Here is a 17,809-nt window from a genome sequence, read left to right as displayed (position 1 = left end):
GTTGACACAGCAAGTACTAAGTCCAAAAACCAGACTCTACCTGTGATTTACTGGAAAATGACAGGAATAAATCATATTATTTTTTGAGTTTCAGTTTCTATAAACATTGGAAAAAGTTGTGATGAAGAAGACTAGGTGAAACTTTTTATTCTTAAAAGAAAAAATCCTAATAACTAAAGAAAAGTGAGTAACTTTATGACTGTAGATGAAATATATCCATTTTATTTTAATTAATTAAATTTTTTTGAGACGAGGTGTCACTCGGTGGCCCAAGTTGGATTGCAGTGGCATGATCATAGCTCACTTGAAGCCTTGAACTCCTGTGTCATGTAATTCTCCCGCCTCAGCCTCCCGAGTAGCTGGGACTACAGGCCCATGCCAAGATGCCCTGCTTTTTTTTTTTTTTTTTTTCCATCCCCCCTAGAGATGGGAATCTCGCTTTGTTGCTCAGGCTGGTCTTGAACGCCTGGCCTCATGCAATCCTCCAGTCTTAGCCTCCCAAAATGCTGGGATTATGGGTTGTGAGCCACCACACCCAGCTCCACATCCATATTTGAGAATCCTAAATTCAACTTTAATAAAACTAAGCTCTTTTTCATATTCTTGGCCTGGCACGGTGGCTCATGGCTACAATCCTAGCACTTTGGGAGAGCAAGGCAAGAGGATCACTTGAGCCCAAGAGTTCAAGACCAGCCTGGGCAACATAGTAAAGACCCCACATCTATTTTAAAAAAAATAAAAATGAGTTTTTTTTCATATTCCTAAATATCAAAAAATTCAGTGACATTTTAAATGTTATTTAACTATATTCAAGTAACCTACTAAGTATATAACTAAAAGCATTAAGAAAGAAATATTCCAATTTTGCTGTTGGCATGTTATTAAAGCAACCATAAAATCCCACCAAGTTTAGTCAGACACCTGTAATCTAAAGTTCATTTTAATTGCTACAGTTTTTATAATGATATTAGTAATTTAGTTAGATATAGAACATATTTTAATATAAGAAATGTAATTTTGTGTTTTATATATACTTTATTTGCAAATTTTAAAAACTTTTTAAAAAACTAACAAAAGTCTCTTAGCCAGGAAGAAAGGTTTTTCTTTTAGCTTACCTAATTACACTTACAAGAAACAACGTAACTACACATTAGCTACACCAATGAAAAGCGATCCTGCAATCATTTTTAAAAATCCAATTTCAAAAAGGCTATTGTAAATAAAACAACACACTTCAGATTTTTATTCCTTGTTACATATGTATAGGAATCACAACAAAAGAAAAATTTGTTCAACGTATCCAAAAGAAACATGAAACATTTTTAAGGGAAGAAGCTTTATCTCACTAAGATGGCAAGTCTCACTAATATTTAGAGAGCAAGACTTCCTTCCTTCCTTTATACTGTGAATTATGAAAACATCATGTTCTAAATAAAGTCTACTAAATGTACTTTAGTAAGCATTATGCTCTATAATTAGGTTCTATTTTGAGATTCTAGATACATTATTTATATTTTTAAAATAATAAAGTTAATTTTAAAATGAGTAAAGAAAAACCCAACAAATATATTTTAATTAGCTAGATTTAGCCATTCCACAATGCATACATATTTCAAAACATGTTGTACATAATATATGCAATTTTTGTCAATTGAATAAATTAATTTTGAGTGGGCACGGTGTCTCACTCCTGCAATCCTAGCACTTTGGAAGGCTGAGGTAGGTGAATCACTTGAGCTAAGGACTTCAAGACCAGCCTAGGCAACATGGCAAAACTCGGTCTCTATAAAAATACAAAAATTAGCCAGGTATGGTGGTGTGTGACTGTAGTCTCAGCTACCTGGGGGATGCTGAGACAGCAGGATCACTTGAACCCGGGAGGCGGAGGCTGCAGTGAGCTGAGATTGCGCCAATGTACTCCAGCCTGGCAACAAAGCCAGACTCCGTCTCAAAAAAAAAAAAGGCCAGGCGCGGTGACTCACGCCTGTAATCCCAGCACTTTCGGAGGCTGAAGCGGGCGGATCATGAGGTCAGGAGATCGAGACCATTCTGGCTAACACGGTGAAACTCCCTCTCTACTAAAAATACAAAAAATTAGCCGGGCGAGGTGGCGGGCACCTGTAGTCCCAGCTACTCGGGAGGCTGAGGCAGGAGAATGGCCTGAACCCGGGAGGTGGAGCTTGCAGTGAGCCGAGATCGTGCTACTGCACTCCAGTCTGGGCGACAGAGCGAGACTCCCTCTCAAAACAAACAAAACAAAACAAAGAAAGTGTGACAGAGAGTTTTGAGGCCAGGCGCGGTGGCTCACTCCTGTAATCCCAGCACTTTGGGAGGCCGAGGCAGGCTGATTACCTGAGGTGGGGAGTTCGAGACCAGCCTGACCTACATGGAGAAACCCCATCTCTACTAAAAATACAAAAATTAGCCAAGCATGGTGGCGCATGCCTGTAATCCCAGCTACTTGAGAGAATGAAACAGGAGAATCGCTTGAACCCGGGAGGCAGAGGTTGCAGTGAGCCAAGATCCCACCATTGCACTCCAGCCTGGGGAACAAGAGCAAGACTCCATCTCAAAAAAAAAAAAAAAAAAGTGTGACAGAGAGTTTTGAAAACAAAAATTACAATAAAAATAAACATATAACCCACAAACTTGAGCTAGGTATAATGATGATAAAAACGAAGATAAATTTAATGTTCAAACAAAATATAAAAAGATAATTTGAAAAAAGTATATAAAGTTAATTGTGAACAAGTGCTCAAAAGATACTCATTATAGAGATGTGACAAACATCTAACAAAATCCGAACGTTGGATATGTTATGTTCATTTGCTTTTCATACACAAGGAACTAGGCAACCATTAAGAGCTAAGCTGACATTTTTAACAGGTGCATATTCATTCTTCTAAAACTAATTAAATTACATCTTCTTTTGTATATTATTATGTTCCTTTATACACAACTGTATTGGACATCTTAATACACATCTTCACACAGAGGTATTAGTCCTACTTCCTTTGGGTAAATACTTACAGGTGGAATTTTTTGATAATGAAACCAAGATAATACTTAAAAGATTTTTTAAACAATTTTCTGTTTCCTAAAATAATTTTTAAACAATTTTCTATTTCTTTGTGATATTTAATATTCTTCAGAAAAAAATACAAGAAAAATTCTAATTTATCTGAAATTTAAGAATTCTCCCTTTATTTCTTTAATATCCTGTACTTAACAGAAACTCATAGTTAACCTATAACCCAAAGATCAGTATAAATGCTGATAAAAGTGGGTGAAACCACTTACCAGGATATAATCTATATGCTTCCATCTTAGTGCTTTATTTCATAAAGTAATAAATCCATCATAAAACCTTGTACTTTACTCAAAGGCCTTATCTCAGCACAAGCATTATGTGTCCCTTCTTAGGTTTCAAACTGAGAAAATCCACTAGGTAGCATAAGCAACTATGATACCAGCCAATCACTCTGAACTTTGATATCAACTGGAATGAGGCTTATTTAGCGTGTTACGGCCATTAAACAGCATTAAGCTTACTAAGCAACAAAGAAACTACGGCTGTCATCCCACTGTCTTCTGTGTTTTGTCTTTATAAGCAAAAATATTAAGGATTATTAAGACAACTTTTCTTCTGTAACTTACTGGAAGAAGAATGAGGTAAGAGGCTAAATGTTTCACATTTGTTTACTAAATTTAATTCTAGAACAAAGTTAAATTTGGGAGGGGAAATTCTATTTTTAATTTAATCCTAGACTTATGTTTTAAAGGTGACAGAAAATCATTTTGGAGAAATTTTTCTTTATTTAATGAACATAAATTTTTTGAACAAAAGGTTTATTATTGCTAATTGAGAAGAAAATTGAGGTAGCTAAAGTTAACACTCAAATTATATTGGAAATCCCTGGGCTATTTTTACTAAATTGCTCATGATTTCCAGAAGTTAGGGGCTAAGTTTCCCTATGTTAAGCATAGCATTAATAGCATGAAAGTGATTATAACTGTCTGAAATGATGAAAGAAATTTAACCAACTTCTTTTCCTTCCCAGCTAGCCAGTGTTTCTAAATTTTATCTGACTTATGCTAAAAATGATTTCTTCTGTTTTTATTGACTAGTAACAGATTTCAACCTAAATTCTAACAGCATTATATCACAGATTCAAAAAATGACCAATGACAGTAAAGTCAGAAATGGAATTATTTCTTGAGAAAAAACAAATACGATCTAAAATGCAAATGACACTATTAATTCAAATCAAAATAAAACATCAGCGTTTCAAATCTAACAGTCCCTAGACTTATTCAGAACATGAATAAATGTTGACTTTCTTCTGTGAAACAAGTATACTTAGAGATAATGTACAGATCGCATGATGAGCAAAAGGAATCTCCTTATGTGTTTAATGGTGTTATCAAGTGTAACAGCAACTCCATGTGGACTGTGTAGCAATTTCCAGTGGAGATGCTGTTACTTTTGATGGTTACCAACTTGATACAACGGAAAGATATAATAAAGAAAGACAGAAAATTGTGGTCACTTGGACTCTCATTTGATTCCGGCAGAAAAAAAGATAAACTTTCAGCCTGTTTTATAAAAGTAACAAGTATTAAGAATTAATATCATTTTTCTTAAATTCAAGTTTTGTAACACCAAAAAGATCCAATAATGGAAGAGGATTAAAGTCATCATTCAGAAATGGTATACAGGAAAATGACCTATGAATTGACAGACACTATAGCTGAGTTTGTCTGTCATTTCTTTAGGCCAATATTCTGTATGACTGTGCTACTTCAATATCAGAAATCGATGAACACCATGCAATCAACACAATGACAGGTATGCAGAAGATAATCTGTAACACTATCATGTAAATGTATTAAGTAATTAAAACATAAATATACCTAATGAAAACTTGTTTGTGTTTTTCTGACAAACCTCATATTTATCTAACCTAACTTAATGACCAGTCAACCTATGTACCATTTATTTATCAGGATGTATCAATTAAACCAGTTTGCTATATTTACTAATACATACATATGATCCACCTCAGAGTCCAGAGGGCTATTTCACCAAGGAATTCCCACCCACCTCAATCACTTCAGTGAAATTCCCTAGACATCTTGCTCTCCAAATAATAAAAAGAAGAGTAGCCAGGCACAGTGGCTCCCACCTGTAATTCCAGCACTTTGGGAGGCCGAGTGCAGGCGGATCACTTGAGGTCGGGAGTTTGAGACCAGCCTGACCAACATGGAGAAACCCCGTTTTATATACATTATATATATATATATATACACACACACATAAAAAATCAGCCGGGCATGGTGGCGCATGCCTCTAATCCCAGCTACTCAGGAGGCTGAGGCTGAAGAATCACTTGAACCTGGGAGGTGGAGGTTGCAGTGAGCCGAGATCATGCCATTGCATTCCAGCCTAGGCAACAAGAGTAAAACTATGTCTCAAAAAAAAAAAGAAAAGAAAAAAAAAAGAAGAAGAGACAATGACATGGCTTATAAAACTTGCCAAAACAAAACCAACTCTCCAGTGTGAAATTTTAAAAAAATGCTTGTGGAAATTCATCTTAGCTATAATCACTTTAATTCTTTTTCTTTTAAACTAAGTTTGAGGCTGGGCATGGTGGCTCATGCCTGTAATCTCAGCACTCTGGGAGGCAGAGGCAGATGGATCCTTTGTGGCCAGGAGTTCAAGACCAGCTTCGTCAACATGGCAAGAGCCCATCTCTACTAAAAATACAAGAATTAGCCAGGTCAGTGGCATGTGCCTGTAGTCCCTGCTACTCAGGAGGCTGAGGAGGGAGAATCACTTGAACCTGGGAGGCGGAGGTCGTAGTGAGCCAAGATCGCACCACTGCACTCCAGCTTGGGTGACAAAGTGAGACTGTATCAAAAATAAAATAAAATAATCTGAACTGGACAGAATTTACATTAATTCTTAATATGGGTATTAAGATATTAGTAGTTTACATCTGACCAAGCTCTATAAGATCAACACAGCAACAATATTTAGATTATTCATAGAGTCTTACCTCAGCTCCAACTTACAATACTGAAATAGCTTTCCAATGACTTTCCGGTCTCTAGCCTCTACTTTCTTTTCCTAAAACATACTCTTACTCCTCAAGTCTACTTAAAAGTTTAAACTCCTTAACAGCATAACTTAGAAAAAATTCCATTCACCAAATTAAAAGAAATTGCTCAAAGAAAATGAAAATCGAGAATGTGTTCCTAAAAGGAATAATTAACATTCCCCTCTCCACATCTGTGAAAAACAGCAACAACACTCAGAGCCTCCATAATAATACTAGAAGATAAACTAGCTAGACTATTATCTCATTAAAAACAGGGGCCATGTCAGTCTTGTTCACTGTAGCTACTAGCAGTTCCTAGCACGGACACATACTAAGTGCTTAACAACGTGTTCTGTTTTGTTTCGTTCTGAAGAGACAATGTCTTGCTCTGTCAGCCAGGCTGGAGTGCAGTGGCATGGTCATGGCTCACTATAACCTCAAACTCCTGCACTTGAGCAATCCTCTCGCCTGAGCCTCCCAAGGAGCTGGGACTACAGGCCCACACCACTACACCAGCTAATTTTTAAATTTTTCTGTAGAGATGGGGTCTCACTGTTGCCCAATTGTGAACTGCTAGCTTCGAGCAATCCTGCCGCTTTGGCCTCCCAAAGTGCTGGGATTACAGGCGTGAGCCACTGCGCCCACGTAACAATGTTTCTCGAGTGAATACATGAACGGTGCATCATCTATGGAATACTGTGCTTTACACCAAGTAGTTTGCATTTATTATTTAGTATTCATAACAGTCTACCTGCAACCATTGCTTTTCCTACTTTATAGAGGAGCCAGAGGTTAAGTAAATTCCTCAGAGTCTCACACACAGTGAATGGCAAAGCCTGGGTTCAAATTCAGTTGCCATTCTCCAAAGCTCATAGATTTCCAAGCAACTTCTCTTTCAAAAAGCACAAAAGGGAACTCTTCAGGATAAAAGAATTATTCTAAGACACAATTGTGATAGTGGCTGCTAAAGTGAATAAATTTAGTATAAATCACTTATAATAAATTTTTTTCTTTTTTAATTTTTTTGAGATGGAGTCTCGCTCTGTCACCCAGGCTGGAGTCCAGTGGCATGATCTTGGTTCACTACAACCTCCGCCTCCCAGGTTCAAGCAGTTCTCTGCCTGACCCTCCCGAGTACCTGAGATTACAAGTGCCCGCCACCACGCCTCGTTAATTTTTGTATTTTCAGTAGAGATGGGGTTTCACCATCTTGGCCAGGCTGGTCTTGAACTCCTGACCTCATGACCTACCTGCCTTGGCCTCCCAAAGTGCTGGGATTACAGACATAAGCCACCATGCCCAGTCATGAATTTTACAGTATGTAAAGTATGCCTTAATAAAGTTTAAGAACGAGGCAGATCTATGTGTAGTGATTTGGAATAAACTATAACACATAAAGTGAAAAAAATCTAGGCACAGAGCAGAAGATAGAGACACTCCCTTTTGTATAAACACATGTATATGCTGACAGAAGAATTCATTTTTTTCTGGAAAGATTCAGAAATAACTGTAAACAATGACTGCCTCAAGAAAAGGTTCTGGGTACCTGGCGTAGGAAAAAGCCTACTTTTCAGTATACAAGCTTTTCTACTATGAACTGTTCATTATGTCCATCTATTATCTTTCCAAATTAAAAAAAAAAAAAAAAGAAAGAAGAACTGGGAATATAATGATCAGTGTAATCATGTGCATTTAACTATATTATAATTTCTTAAATTTTAAGTATCTACATAATTACATAATCCTATTTCCACTTAAAAGGAAAGCAGATTCAGAATATGAGAGTGATTTTCTTCATTCCTGAAGAAAAATTACATTTCAGGCTCCCCTGCTAAACACTGTCCATCTTTGGATCCACGATACCTTAATACAGCCCAATAAATTCTCACAGAAAAAAAAAAAATCAGAGCCTTTACTTCTAGGTATCAATATTTAAGAAAATCTAGTTTTTAATATTTTAACTGTATGATAGAATTTTTTAGTTTATATTTTAGTTCCCCAAAAGACTATTTTAGCATATTTTATTTAACATATATAAACAGTTCTCAATCGTCCACATTATTTTTCGATTTTGAAGAAAAAATAATTCACTTTAAAACACTAAAAAATTTTAGAAAGCATTCTACCTGTTGATCAAGTATTCATCCTTTGTCTTATGATGAAACACAGGAATTGGAACACCCCAAACTCTTTGCCTTGATATACACCAATATGGCCGCCTGTCCATCATTTCAACCATGCCATTCAGTGCTGATCCAGGAATAAATTTCACCTTTTTTAACAATTCCTGCAATTAATTCATAAATCAAGTCTTGTGAGAGAAAGTAGAACAAGTATTCTAGAACAATCAATTTTCCAAATGTATTTCTTTCTTTTGGATGTTTGTAGCCATTCACATGCCTCCCTTACCCTCCCCTCAAAAAAACAACTAAAAAACTAAAAGATTTCAGAGCAAATAAGCCAAAGTAAAAATGGAGCCAAGAAGAACTTACTAAATAATATCAGGAGCAGTGATAATATCAGGAGCATTGTTGTATTTTTTAACAATGTTACAAAAGATTTTGTACCAATTTCTAATTTACACCAACCCTAGATCAAAACTGGTAATAAAAGCTTTCATAGAACTATTATTCTTCACTAAACTATAGCTAAAATCAATTCAAACTTGATTTCCACCATTTTTTAGAATGCTTAAGAAATAAATTACTGTCGTAGGCTGCCAAAAAAAGATTGTAATATACCTAATTTTACATAATGTAATTTACACTATAGAAAACACTTTCTCAAAATAAGCCCAAGCATGTGGCTCAAATCTGTAACCCCAGCATTTTGGGAGGCTGAGGTGGGAGGATCACTTGAGCCCAAGAGTTCAAGGTTGCAGTGGGCAAGGAGCATGGCACTACACTCCAGCCTGGGCAACAGAGCAAGAGCCTGTCTTTAAAATAAATAAATATATCTCTCTCTCTCTATCAACAAATGGATAACAGTTATTTCCTCTCAAGAAAGCTCCCTTTCTCCACTTCCACAATAAGGTTGAAAACTACTACCATTTAATTTAATTTGTCAATTAGCAAAAGATTAATTGTACAGCAAAAATGTTTAACAGTCTCCAAAAAGGTCAAAATGCTAACTTCATTTTAAAAAATCTTCCTATCCATTAATAAAACCATTTTTGTATTTTCAGAGAAGGTTTAAATGGTTTCCTCACTCAACGTAACTACCAGAAGTTCCCTCCCCCAAAGGTCTCTGTAGCACCACCTATTGGCAGAATGACAAAATCTCTACAAATCAATTTGATTAATGCTATACTTGGTTTAAAAGTCTAAGAAATGTGAATATTGACTAGATATTTGATTTTGCTAAGGAATAAATATTACTTTTTAAAGGTAGTGATAATGGCATGGGAATTATGCTTTAAAGAATCTGGCCGGGCATGGTGGCTCACACCTGTAATCCCAGCACTCTGGGGATGCTGAGGTGGGTGGATCACCTGAGGTCAGGTGTTCGAGACCAGCCTGACCAACATGGAGAAACTCTATCTCTAATAAAAATATAAAATTAGCCGGGCATAGCTGTGCATGTCTGTAATCCCAGCTACTCAGGAGGCTGACGCAGGAGAATAACTTGAACCCAGGAAGTAGGGGTTGCTGTGAGCCAAGATGGCACCATTGCATTCCAGCCTGGGCAACAAGAGTGAAACTCCATCTCAAAAAAATAAATAAATACAGAGTTTATCTTTGGCTCATGCCTGTAATCCCAGCACTCTGGGAGGCTGAAGCAGGTGGACTGCTTGAGCTTAGGAATTTGAGAACAACCTGGGCAACTTGACAAAACACTGTCTCTAGAAAAAATACAAAAATGGCTGGGCGCGGTGGTTCACGTCTATAATCCCAGTACTTTGGGAGTCCAAGGCGGGTGGTTCACGAGGTCAGGAGATCAAGACCATCCTGGCTAACACGGTGAAACCCCCTCTCTACTAAAAATACAAAAAATTAGCCGGGCGTGGTGGCATGCACCTGTAGTCCCAGCTACTCAGGAGGCTGAGGCTGGAGAATGGCATGAACCCAGGAGGCAGAGCTTGCAGTGAGTCAAGATCATGCCACTGCACTCCAGCCTAGGCGACAGAGTGAGACTCTGTCTCACAAAAAAAAAAAAAGAAAAAATACAAAAATACAAAAATTACCCAGGCATGGTGGCACAGGCCTGTAGTCCCAGCTACTCAGGAGGCTGAGGTGGCTGAAGTGGGAGGATCGATTGAGTTCAGGAGGTAGAGGTTGCAGTGAGCTGAGATCACACCACTGCACTCCAACCTGTGTGACAGAGAAAGACCCTATTTCAAAAGAAAAAAAAAAGTTTATCTTTCAAATATATGTGCTAAAATATTGCCGGGACAATATATAATATGGAAGAAATAATGCCTGCAGTTTGCTTCAAAATAATCCAATTGTTAAAGGGTAAAAAGTGGGTGGTCAGAGGGGTGTAGATAAAAACAAAATTAACAAAAGTTGATTATTGTTGACACTGAGTGATGGGAATATGACAATACATTATCCTATTCTCACTACTTCTGCAAAGAACAATTTTTAACTTTACAAAAAGTAAAAAAATAAATAAATAAACTTGGCTTAAATATATTGCGTCAGACTTAGACGTTCTACAACCAAAACTCAGTGCAGAGCTGCAATTTACAAATTTTAGCACTGGCAAATAAGGAAGAAAAAAACAAAACTCACTATATACTACAGTTGTCCACATTACACAAGTATAGAAAGTATAAACTGCTATAAAAAGCTTTGGCAAGGACCCCAGATTGCCAGGTCAATAAATGAACCAGCTAAATACAGTAGTATCTTTCAAACTGTAAAGCAAAACACCTATATATTGAACCTGGTTAACACATATATATTTAAGCTCTTTCATTAAATAGACTCAAGTTGTGAGAGATGTTTACACACACACACACATATATATACATACACCCACATAGAAAGATACATATTAAATGAAAGGGCTCAAATATATATTAAGTATTTAGAATACCAGTTATAAGTATTTGTTACCTCAAAGCAATAAGTTTGTATATTTTTCATATTATTAGTTTTTCTTTTTAATATGCTTTCTTTGTAACTAGAATAATAACTGTTTTAATGGATTGCAATTTCAATCTTAAGGAAGCAAAGCGTTTAAAAAAGTTTTACTGACTGCTTGTTATATATCAGACCATATTCTGGAAACTTGTATTTCCTTACTCCATGAGATAAGCATTATTATCACTTTATATAGATGAGGAAACAGAGGCTATCGCAGGTTAAACTAGGTAACACAGTTCTGCCAAATTCTATGCAACTTTGACTACACTGGGCAAGAAAGTCTATCTAGTAACTGTGTGATTTGGACAAATCACTTAACCTCTTTATGCCTCATTTCCCACACATGTATAATGAAAAAATGGAAGTCCGAGGTCCTTCCAGATCTAAAATTCTACAATTTTATGAAATTAAACCATAATAGCAGCAATCCCTGTAACTCCCGAAACCCCACATCAACCTCACATGCATACCCTTTATACTGAGGGAATGATATGCCCAACCCCTTATAACAGGATGATTTTTATACCTTGGCTGCAATCTTAATATCTGTGATGTTTATAAACCACTGCTTGCTGGCACGAATAACCACGGGTTTCTTGGTCCTCCAGTCATAGGGATAGCTGTGCACCAATTTTTCTTCTTTCAGCAAATTCTTTGCAGTCTGAAGCATCTTTATAACTTAAAAAAAAAAAACAAAAAACCAATTATATTACACATAAATAGTACTGTGAAAATGCCAAAAATGCTCTAAACTTCCAGCAAGTACTAAATCTGCAGCAACAGGTGGCAATAGAGTAGTCAACCTGCTGGCTGCAGTGGCTCACATCTGTAATCCCAGCACTTTTGGAGGCCAAGGCAGGCAGATCACGAGGTCAGGAGTTCAAGATCTGCCTGACCAACATGGTGAAATCTCGTCTCTACTAAAAATACAAAAATTAGCCAGGCGTGGTGGCGTGTGCCTGTAATCCCAGCTACTCAGGAGACTGAGGCAGGAGAATCGCTTGAACCTGGGAGATGGAGGTTGCAGTGAGCTGAGATCGCGCCACGGCACTCCAGCCTGGGTGACAGAGCAAGACTTCGTCTCAAAAAAAACAAGAGTAGTCACCTTGGTTGGGTGTGGTGGCTCACATCTGTAATCCCAACAATTTGGGAGGCAGAGACGAGAGGATCACTTGAGGTCAGGAGTTGAAGATCAGTCTGGCCTGCATGGTGAAACCTCATCTCTATTAAAAATACAAAAAAATTAGCAGGGTGTTATGGCGCACGCCTGTAATTCCAGCTACTTGGGAGCCTGAGGTTGGAGAATCATTTGAACCTAGGAGGCAGAGGCTGCAGTGAACCAAGACTGTGCCACTGCACTCCAGCCTGGGCAACAAAGCAAGACCCTGTCTCACAAAAAAATAAAAATAAAAAATAAAAAAGAGTAGTCAACTTCCAGGTATCAAAGGCATGCTCTGGGATTCTCCTGGAAAAAAAAGCAGGGACTATAAAATATTAATCAGACTCCAAATTATGCCACTTTCACCTCTTTTCACGTCAAAGAAAAGATGAACAGATTATATCTAGAATTCTAGATTTGAAGTTTAGAGCCATAATCTTTCATGCCATGAACCTTAAAATGGTCTCCAGTAATCTGGAAGAAACCAGGTGCAGTGGGTTGAACTGTGTCCCCAAGATCTAATCCCCAGCACTAGAGAATGTGACCTTACTTGGAAATCAGGCCTCTGCAGATGTAATCAAGTTTAAATGAGGTCACACTACATTAGGGAGCACTGGTGTTCTTAGAAGAGGACAGAAAGAAGATTATGTTTTTGCCACTGATTCAGCCATGTGAAACTCATCTCAATACCCTTTTCCGGGTTTGAAGCTGCTGTCTCTAAAAGTGCCACCTCATTGTGCTTAGTATCAGTCAATGCTAGAGAAATCCTGAACAGCTTATGTACAAAACTTTTTTAAATTTTTGTATTATTTTGAAACTTTGTTTCTTTGGGTTTGTGGCACCCTGGCCACCCAATCTGACTGTGACAGCCATTTACAGTCCGTGGGCTGGCAGTTTTTTTGGTTTTGTTTTGTTTTTTGAGATAGAGTCTCACTGTATTGCCCAGGCTGGAGTGCAATGGTGAGGTCTTGGCTCACTGCAACCTCTGCCTCCCGGGTTCAAGTGATTCTCCTGCCTCACCCTCCCGAGTAGCTGGGATTACAGGCACCTACCACCACACCTGGCTAATTTTTTGTATTTTTAGTAGAGACAGTGTTTCACCATGTTGGCCAGGCTGGTCTCGAACTCCTCTCCTGACCTCGTGATCCGTCCGCTTTGGCCTCCCAAAGCGCTGGGATTACAGGCCTGAGCCACCACTCCCGGCCAGGCTAGCAGTGTGCTGATCTTTTAAAGTTTCTTTCCCTACCCAATCCCCACTTTCTGGTAAGGTTTCTGTACAGTCTGTCAGGTGTACATCCTGCAGCTTACTAGCTTAAAACGTACTGTCCTTCGATGTAGTCTCTTTGGGGCCCACTGGGAGAAACAGAAATCAATAGTACACCTGTTTTGATAATGAATATTGACAAGTGTCTTTTTGAAATAAAGAACCAGTCCCTCCAATAAAACAAAAAAGAGAGAAGAGAGAGGATTCACAGAGAGACATATAAGACCTAAAGAAGGTGGCCAGGTGTGGTGGCTCACACCTGTAATCCTAACACTTTGGGAGGCCTAGGCAGGTGGATCACTTGAGGCCAGGAGTTCGAGACCAGCCTGGCCAACATGGTGAAACACTGTCTCTATTAAAAATAAAAAATAGGCTGGGCGCAGTGGCTCACGCCTGTAATCCCAGCACTTTGGGAGGCTGAGGCAGGTGGCTCATGAGGTCAGGAGATCCAGACCATCCCGGCTAACACGGTGAAACCCCCTCTCTACTAAAAATACAAAAAATTAGCCAGGCGTGGTGGCGGGCACCTGTAGTCCCAGCTACTCGGGAGGCTGAGGCAGGAGAATGGCATGAACTCGGGAGGCGGAGCTTGCAGTGAGCCGAAATCATGCCACTGCACTCTAGCCTGGGCGACAGAGCAAGACTCAGTCTCAAAAATAAAAATAAAAATAAAAAATAAAAATAAAATTACGGCCTGACATGGTAGGGGCTCACGCCTGTAATCCCAGCACTCTGGGAGGCCAAGGCGGGCAGATCACCTGAGGTCAGGAGTTCAAGACCAGCTTGGCCAACATGGTGAAACTCCATCTCTACTAAAAATACAAAAATTAGCCAGGAGTGGTGGTGTGTGTCTGTAATCCCAGCTACTTGGGTGGGTGAGGCAAGAGAATTGCTTGAACCTAGGTGGCAGAGGCTGCAGTGAGCTGAGATTGTACCACTGCACTACAGCCTGGGCAACAGAATGAGACTATGTCTCAAAAAAAAAAAAAAAATTAACTGGGTGTGGTGGCGTGTGCCTGTAATCCCATCTGCTCAGGAGGCTAAGGCACGAGAATCACTTGAATCCAGGACACAGAGGTGGCAGTGAGCTGAGAGCACGCCACCTTGGGTGAGGAAGTGAGACTCTGTCTTGAAAAAACGAGTAAGATCTAAAGAAGGCCATGTGACAAGAGAGGCAGAGAGTGGAGTAATGCAGTTATAAACCAAGGAATGCCAAGGATTTCCAGGAGCCACCAAAAGCTAGAAAGAGGCAAGTAAAGATTCTCCCATAGAACCTTCAGGAAAACATGGTCCTGCCAATACCATAAGTTTAGACTTCTAGCTCCCAGAACTTGAGAGAATAAATTTCTGTTGTTTTAAACCACCAAGTTTACGGTGACTTTTTATAGTAGCCCTAGAAAAGTAATATGTCAGGTCTAATTAGTCTTAGTCTTAGGGTAGGCAAAGAAAGGTTTTCATAGCACCTGGTCTCTGAATCTGTAAAGAAAGACAGAAAGACAATTCAAGGAGGGAGGATTCCCAAGATTCTAATACATAAACCATGCCATATAGGTCAGTTATTTACAAGGGTTAAAAAGTGAGTGGGAAATGTGTAATTTACAGTCAACATCCAGCCCTGATCTTGATTTTATCCTTCCACAAAAGGAATACTACTGATTATTATCTCCATAGCCCTAAAATAACTTCACTCCCTGTTGACTGCCCTGACTTGCTTAAATAAAGCAGCTTCAAAGCAAAAGATGAAAAAGTCGCAAACTCCATTTTAAAACGTGGTAAAACAAGACATAATTTATTTTTTTGTCTCTGTTAAAGTATAAGAAGGGAAAACAGGTACCAAAGGTTACTGCTAGCTACTTTTCAGAAAATATGTATGATATCAACAGATATGATGCTCACCCACATCAGTTCCCTCTTCAAGGACAGCCTTGTTTTGAAGTTCAGGACCTGCAACATCTGTGAAAACTCCATCTTCATCCACTAAACAATCCTATAAAGTATCATTTTGAACAATTAAAATATCAAGACGTTTTCTCTTATGACAGTATCTGGCAAAACAATAGATACAAAACATCTCAGTATAGCCTAGTCTTTTTCTACATTGAAATTCTAGGTACTTGGCCAGGTGTGGTGCTCAGGCGTGTAATCCCAGCACTTTGGAAGGTCGAGGTGGGCGGATTGCTTGAGGTCAGGAGATCGAGACAATCCTGGTCAACATGGTGAAACCATATTTCCACTAAAAATACAAAAATTAGCCAGGCGTGGTGGTGTGCACCTGTAGTCCCAGCTACTCGGGAGGCTGAGGCAGGAGAATCGCTTGAACCCTGTAGGTAGAGGTTGCAGTGAGCCAAGATCATACCACTGCACTCCAGCTTGGGCGACAGAGCAAGACTCCATCTCAAAAAAAAAAAAACAAAAAGGAAATAGGAATATGTGAATTTTATACATTTAAATCACCAAAGCCATAATGTGTTATTGAAGCATATACATAAAACTTTAATAATAAAAGTAACAAAATATATTAAAACATCTTTGAGTGGTCTCTATTGTTTCCAAATCTATGCCTATGTACATAGTTGTTCCCTTTCAGACTCACCTTTTAATTAAATGGAAATACTTGCTAAGTAACTGAAGTATGTAAAGTAAATGGAGAGAGGACTGTTTAGCTAAAACAAACAAACAGGCTTTTTCAGGGAGTAAAAGTAATCTGTCTATGTGACTTAATACTAGAATGAAAGTATTTTAAAAGTGCCCCATGATATATATTCTTCAATTCTAATGTGATAATTTTCTCCTAATTCTGGGAAATCTTTTTCAATTAGTATGAATTAATGAAACTTTAGAGTACTACACAAAGCTAAGCATTTCACAATTATGATGAAAAAAGTCATCATTTAAAAAAAATAAAGATGTTGGTTAGAATTTATAATTTCCTTTTATTAAGATGAATAATTAAAAATGAAAAAAGAGGAACAGTACCATGGGCAGGTTGTGCTGAGACGCTACACCGTAATCTTCCATACCATGAGCTGGGGCTGTGTGAACCAATCCTGTTCCTTTTGCCATGGTCACATGATTTGCAGGTAAAAGAGGAGAGGCTTTATAAGGAATTAACGGATGACTACAAGTACCATTTTCCAAATCTACACCTGTAGGGAAAGAAAACCATTATTAAGAATCATTTTATATGGCAAGTCTATTTCCTTAAGCTTAGCAATAGAATATCAGGTTAAATGTACAGAATCTAGAACAATACTGGCTAGGATTAAATTCCAGCTTCCCTTTTAACTTTTTCTGTGACCTTCTGGAATCTACAAAATGGAGATAATTATGGTTCCCACCTCAGAGGGTTGCTGTGAGAATAAACAGAGTTCATGTAGTTTAAGTGTTTTGATACTTACTGTATCTACCACTTAATACTTTCCCTCACCACCCTCCCAAAAAGATCTCTAAGTAATTAATAAGAAATAATTCATTTTTTTCTGGAAAGAAAACCTACCCCATACAAATCACTTCATTTTTAGATCTTCAACATTCCTATTACTTTAGTAAGTGGTAAGCTACGTGACACCAGCTTATTTTGACAAGGATAAGAAATATGCATACTCCTCCACAATATGGTGACTCAAATAGCAACTCAATAATTATCTGATAATAAGAATTTGAAACAATTATGATATCTAGACAAATGATCTTTAAATTTGACTTTAACATTTTCAAAAATCTTGTGATTTTTAGTTTCTATGATAACGTATAACTTGACAATGAAGTCTTTAATATCCTCTGCATTTATAAAAGGGCAGGGGGCTGGGTGCAGTAGCTTATGTCTGTAATTGCGACACTTCGGGAGGCTGAGATGGGAAGATTGCTTGAGACCAGCAGTTTGAAACAAGGCTGGGCAACACAGTGAGAGAGGGTGTGAAGTAGATTATTATTTTGGTTTGTATTTTTATTATCCTATTGCACCAAAGAGGACCAAATGGTCTTAAAATTTCTTAAAAATTCTTAAGCTCCTTTCCTGCCTCTGACATAAAAATCTTTTTATTTTTGTTAAGGTTGTTTTTAAACTTCTCATTGGCTTGTATCTGAACTGATTAATTTAAAGGGCTTTCCTATTTAGCTGGGGGGTCTTTCTAGGCAGCTTTTGTATCTTTATTAATGTGATTGAATTTTTAGCAAGAAATTAAAAGATATGTCA

At 38.0% G+C, this 17,809-nt stretch overlaps 1 protein-coding gene across 1 annotated transcript in view; it reads right to left on the bottom strand.

The window, feature by feature from the left end:
* IARS2 (isoleucyl-tRNA synthetase 2, mitochondrial) overlaps positions 1-17,809 on the bottom strand; it is a 73,307-nt gene that overhangs the window by 26,719 nt on the left and 28,779 nt on the right. Inside the window, exons 9-12 of the mRNA XM_023203709.1 lie at positions 16,591-16,760; positions 15,511-15,601; positions 11,718-11,869; positions 8,228-8,388 (exon numbers count right to left, since the gene is read on the bottom strand). Of these exons, the coding sequence (XP_023059477.1) occupies positions 8,228-8,388; positions 11,718-11,869; positions 15,511-15,601; positions 16,591-16,760 (574 nt within the window). The remainder of the gene's footprint in view (positions 1-8,227; positions 8,389-11,717; positions 11,870-15,510; positions 15,602-16,590; positions 16,761-17,809) is intronic.

Source organism: Piliocolobus tephrosceles, chromosome 1 (genome assembly GCF_002776525.5).
Source record: "Piliocolobus tephrosceles isolate RC106 chromosome 1, ASM277652v3, whole genome shotgun sequence".
Classification (NCBI taxonomy): Eukaryota; Metazoa; Chordata; class Mammalia; order Primates; family Cercopithecidae; genus Piliocolobus; species Piliocolobus tephrosceles.
Note: the sequence above shows the minus strand (reverse complement) of the source record. Positions and strands in the feature narration are given on the sequence as shown.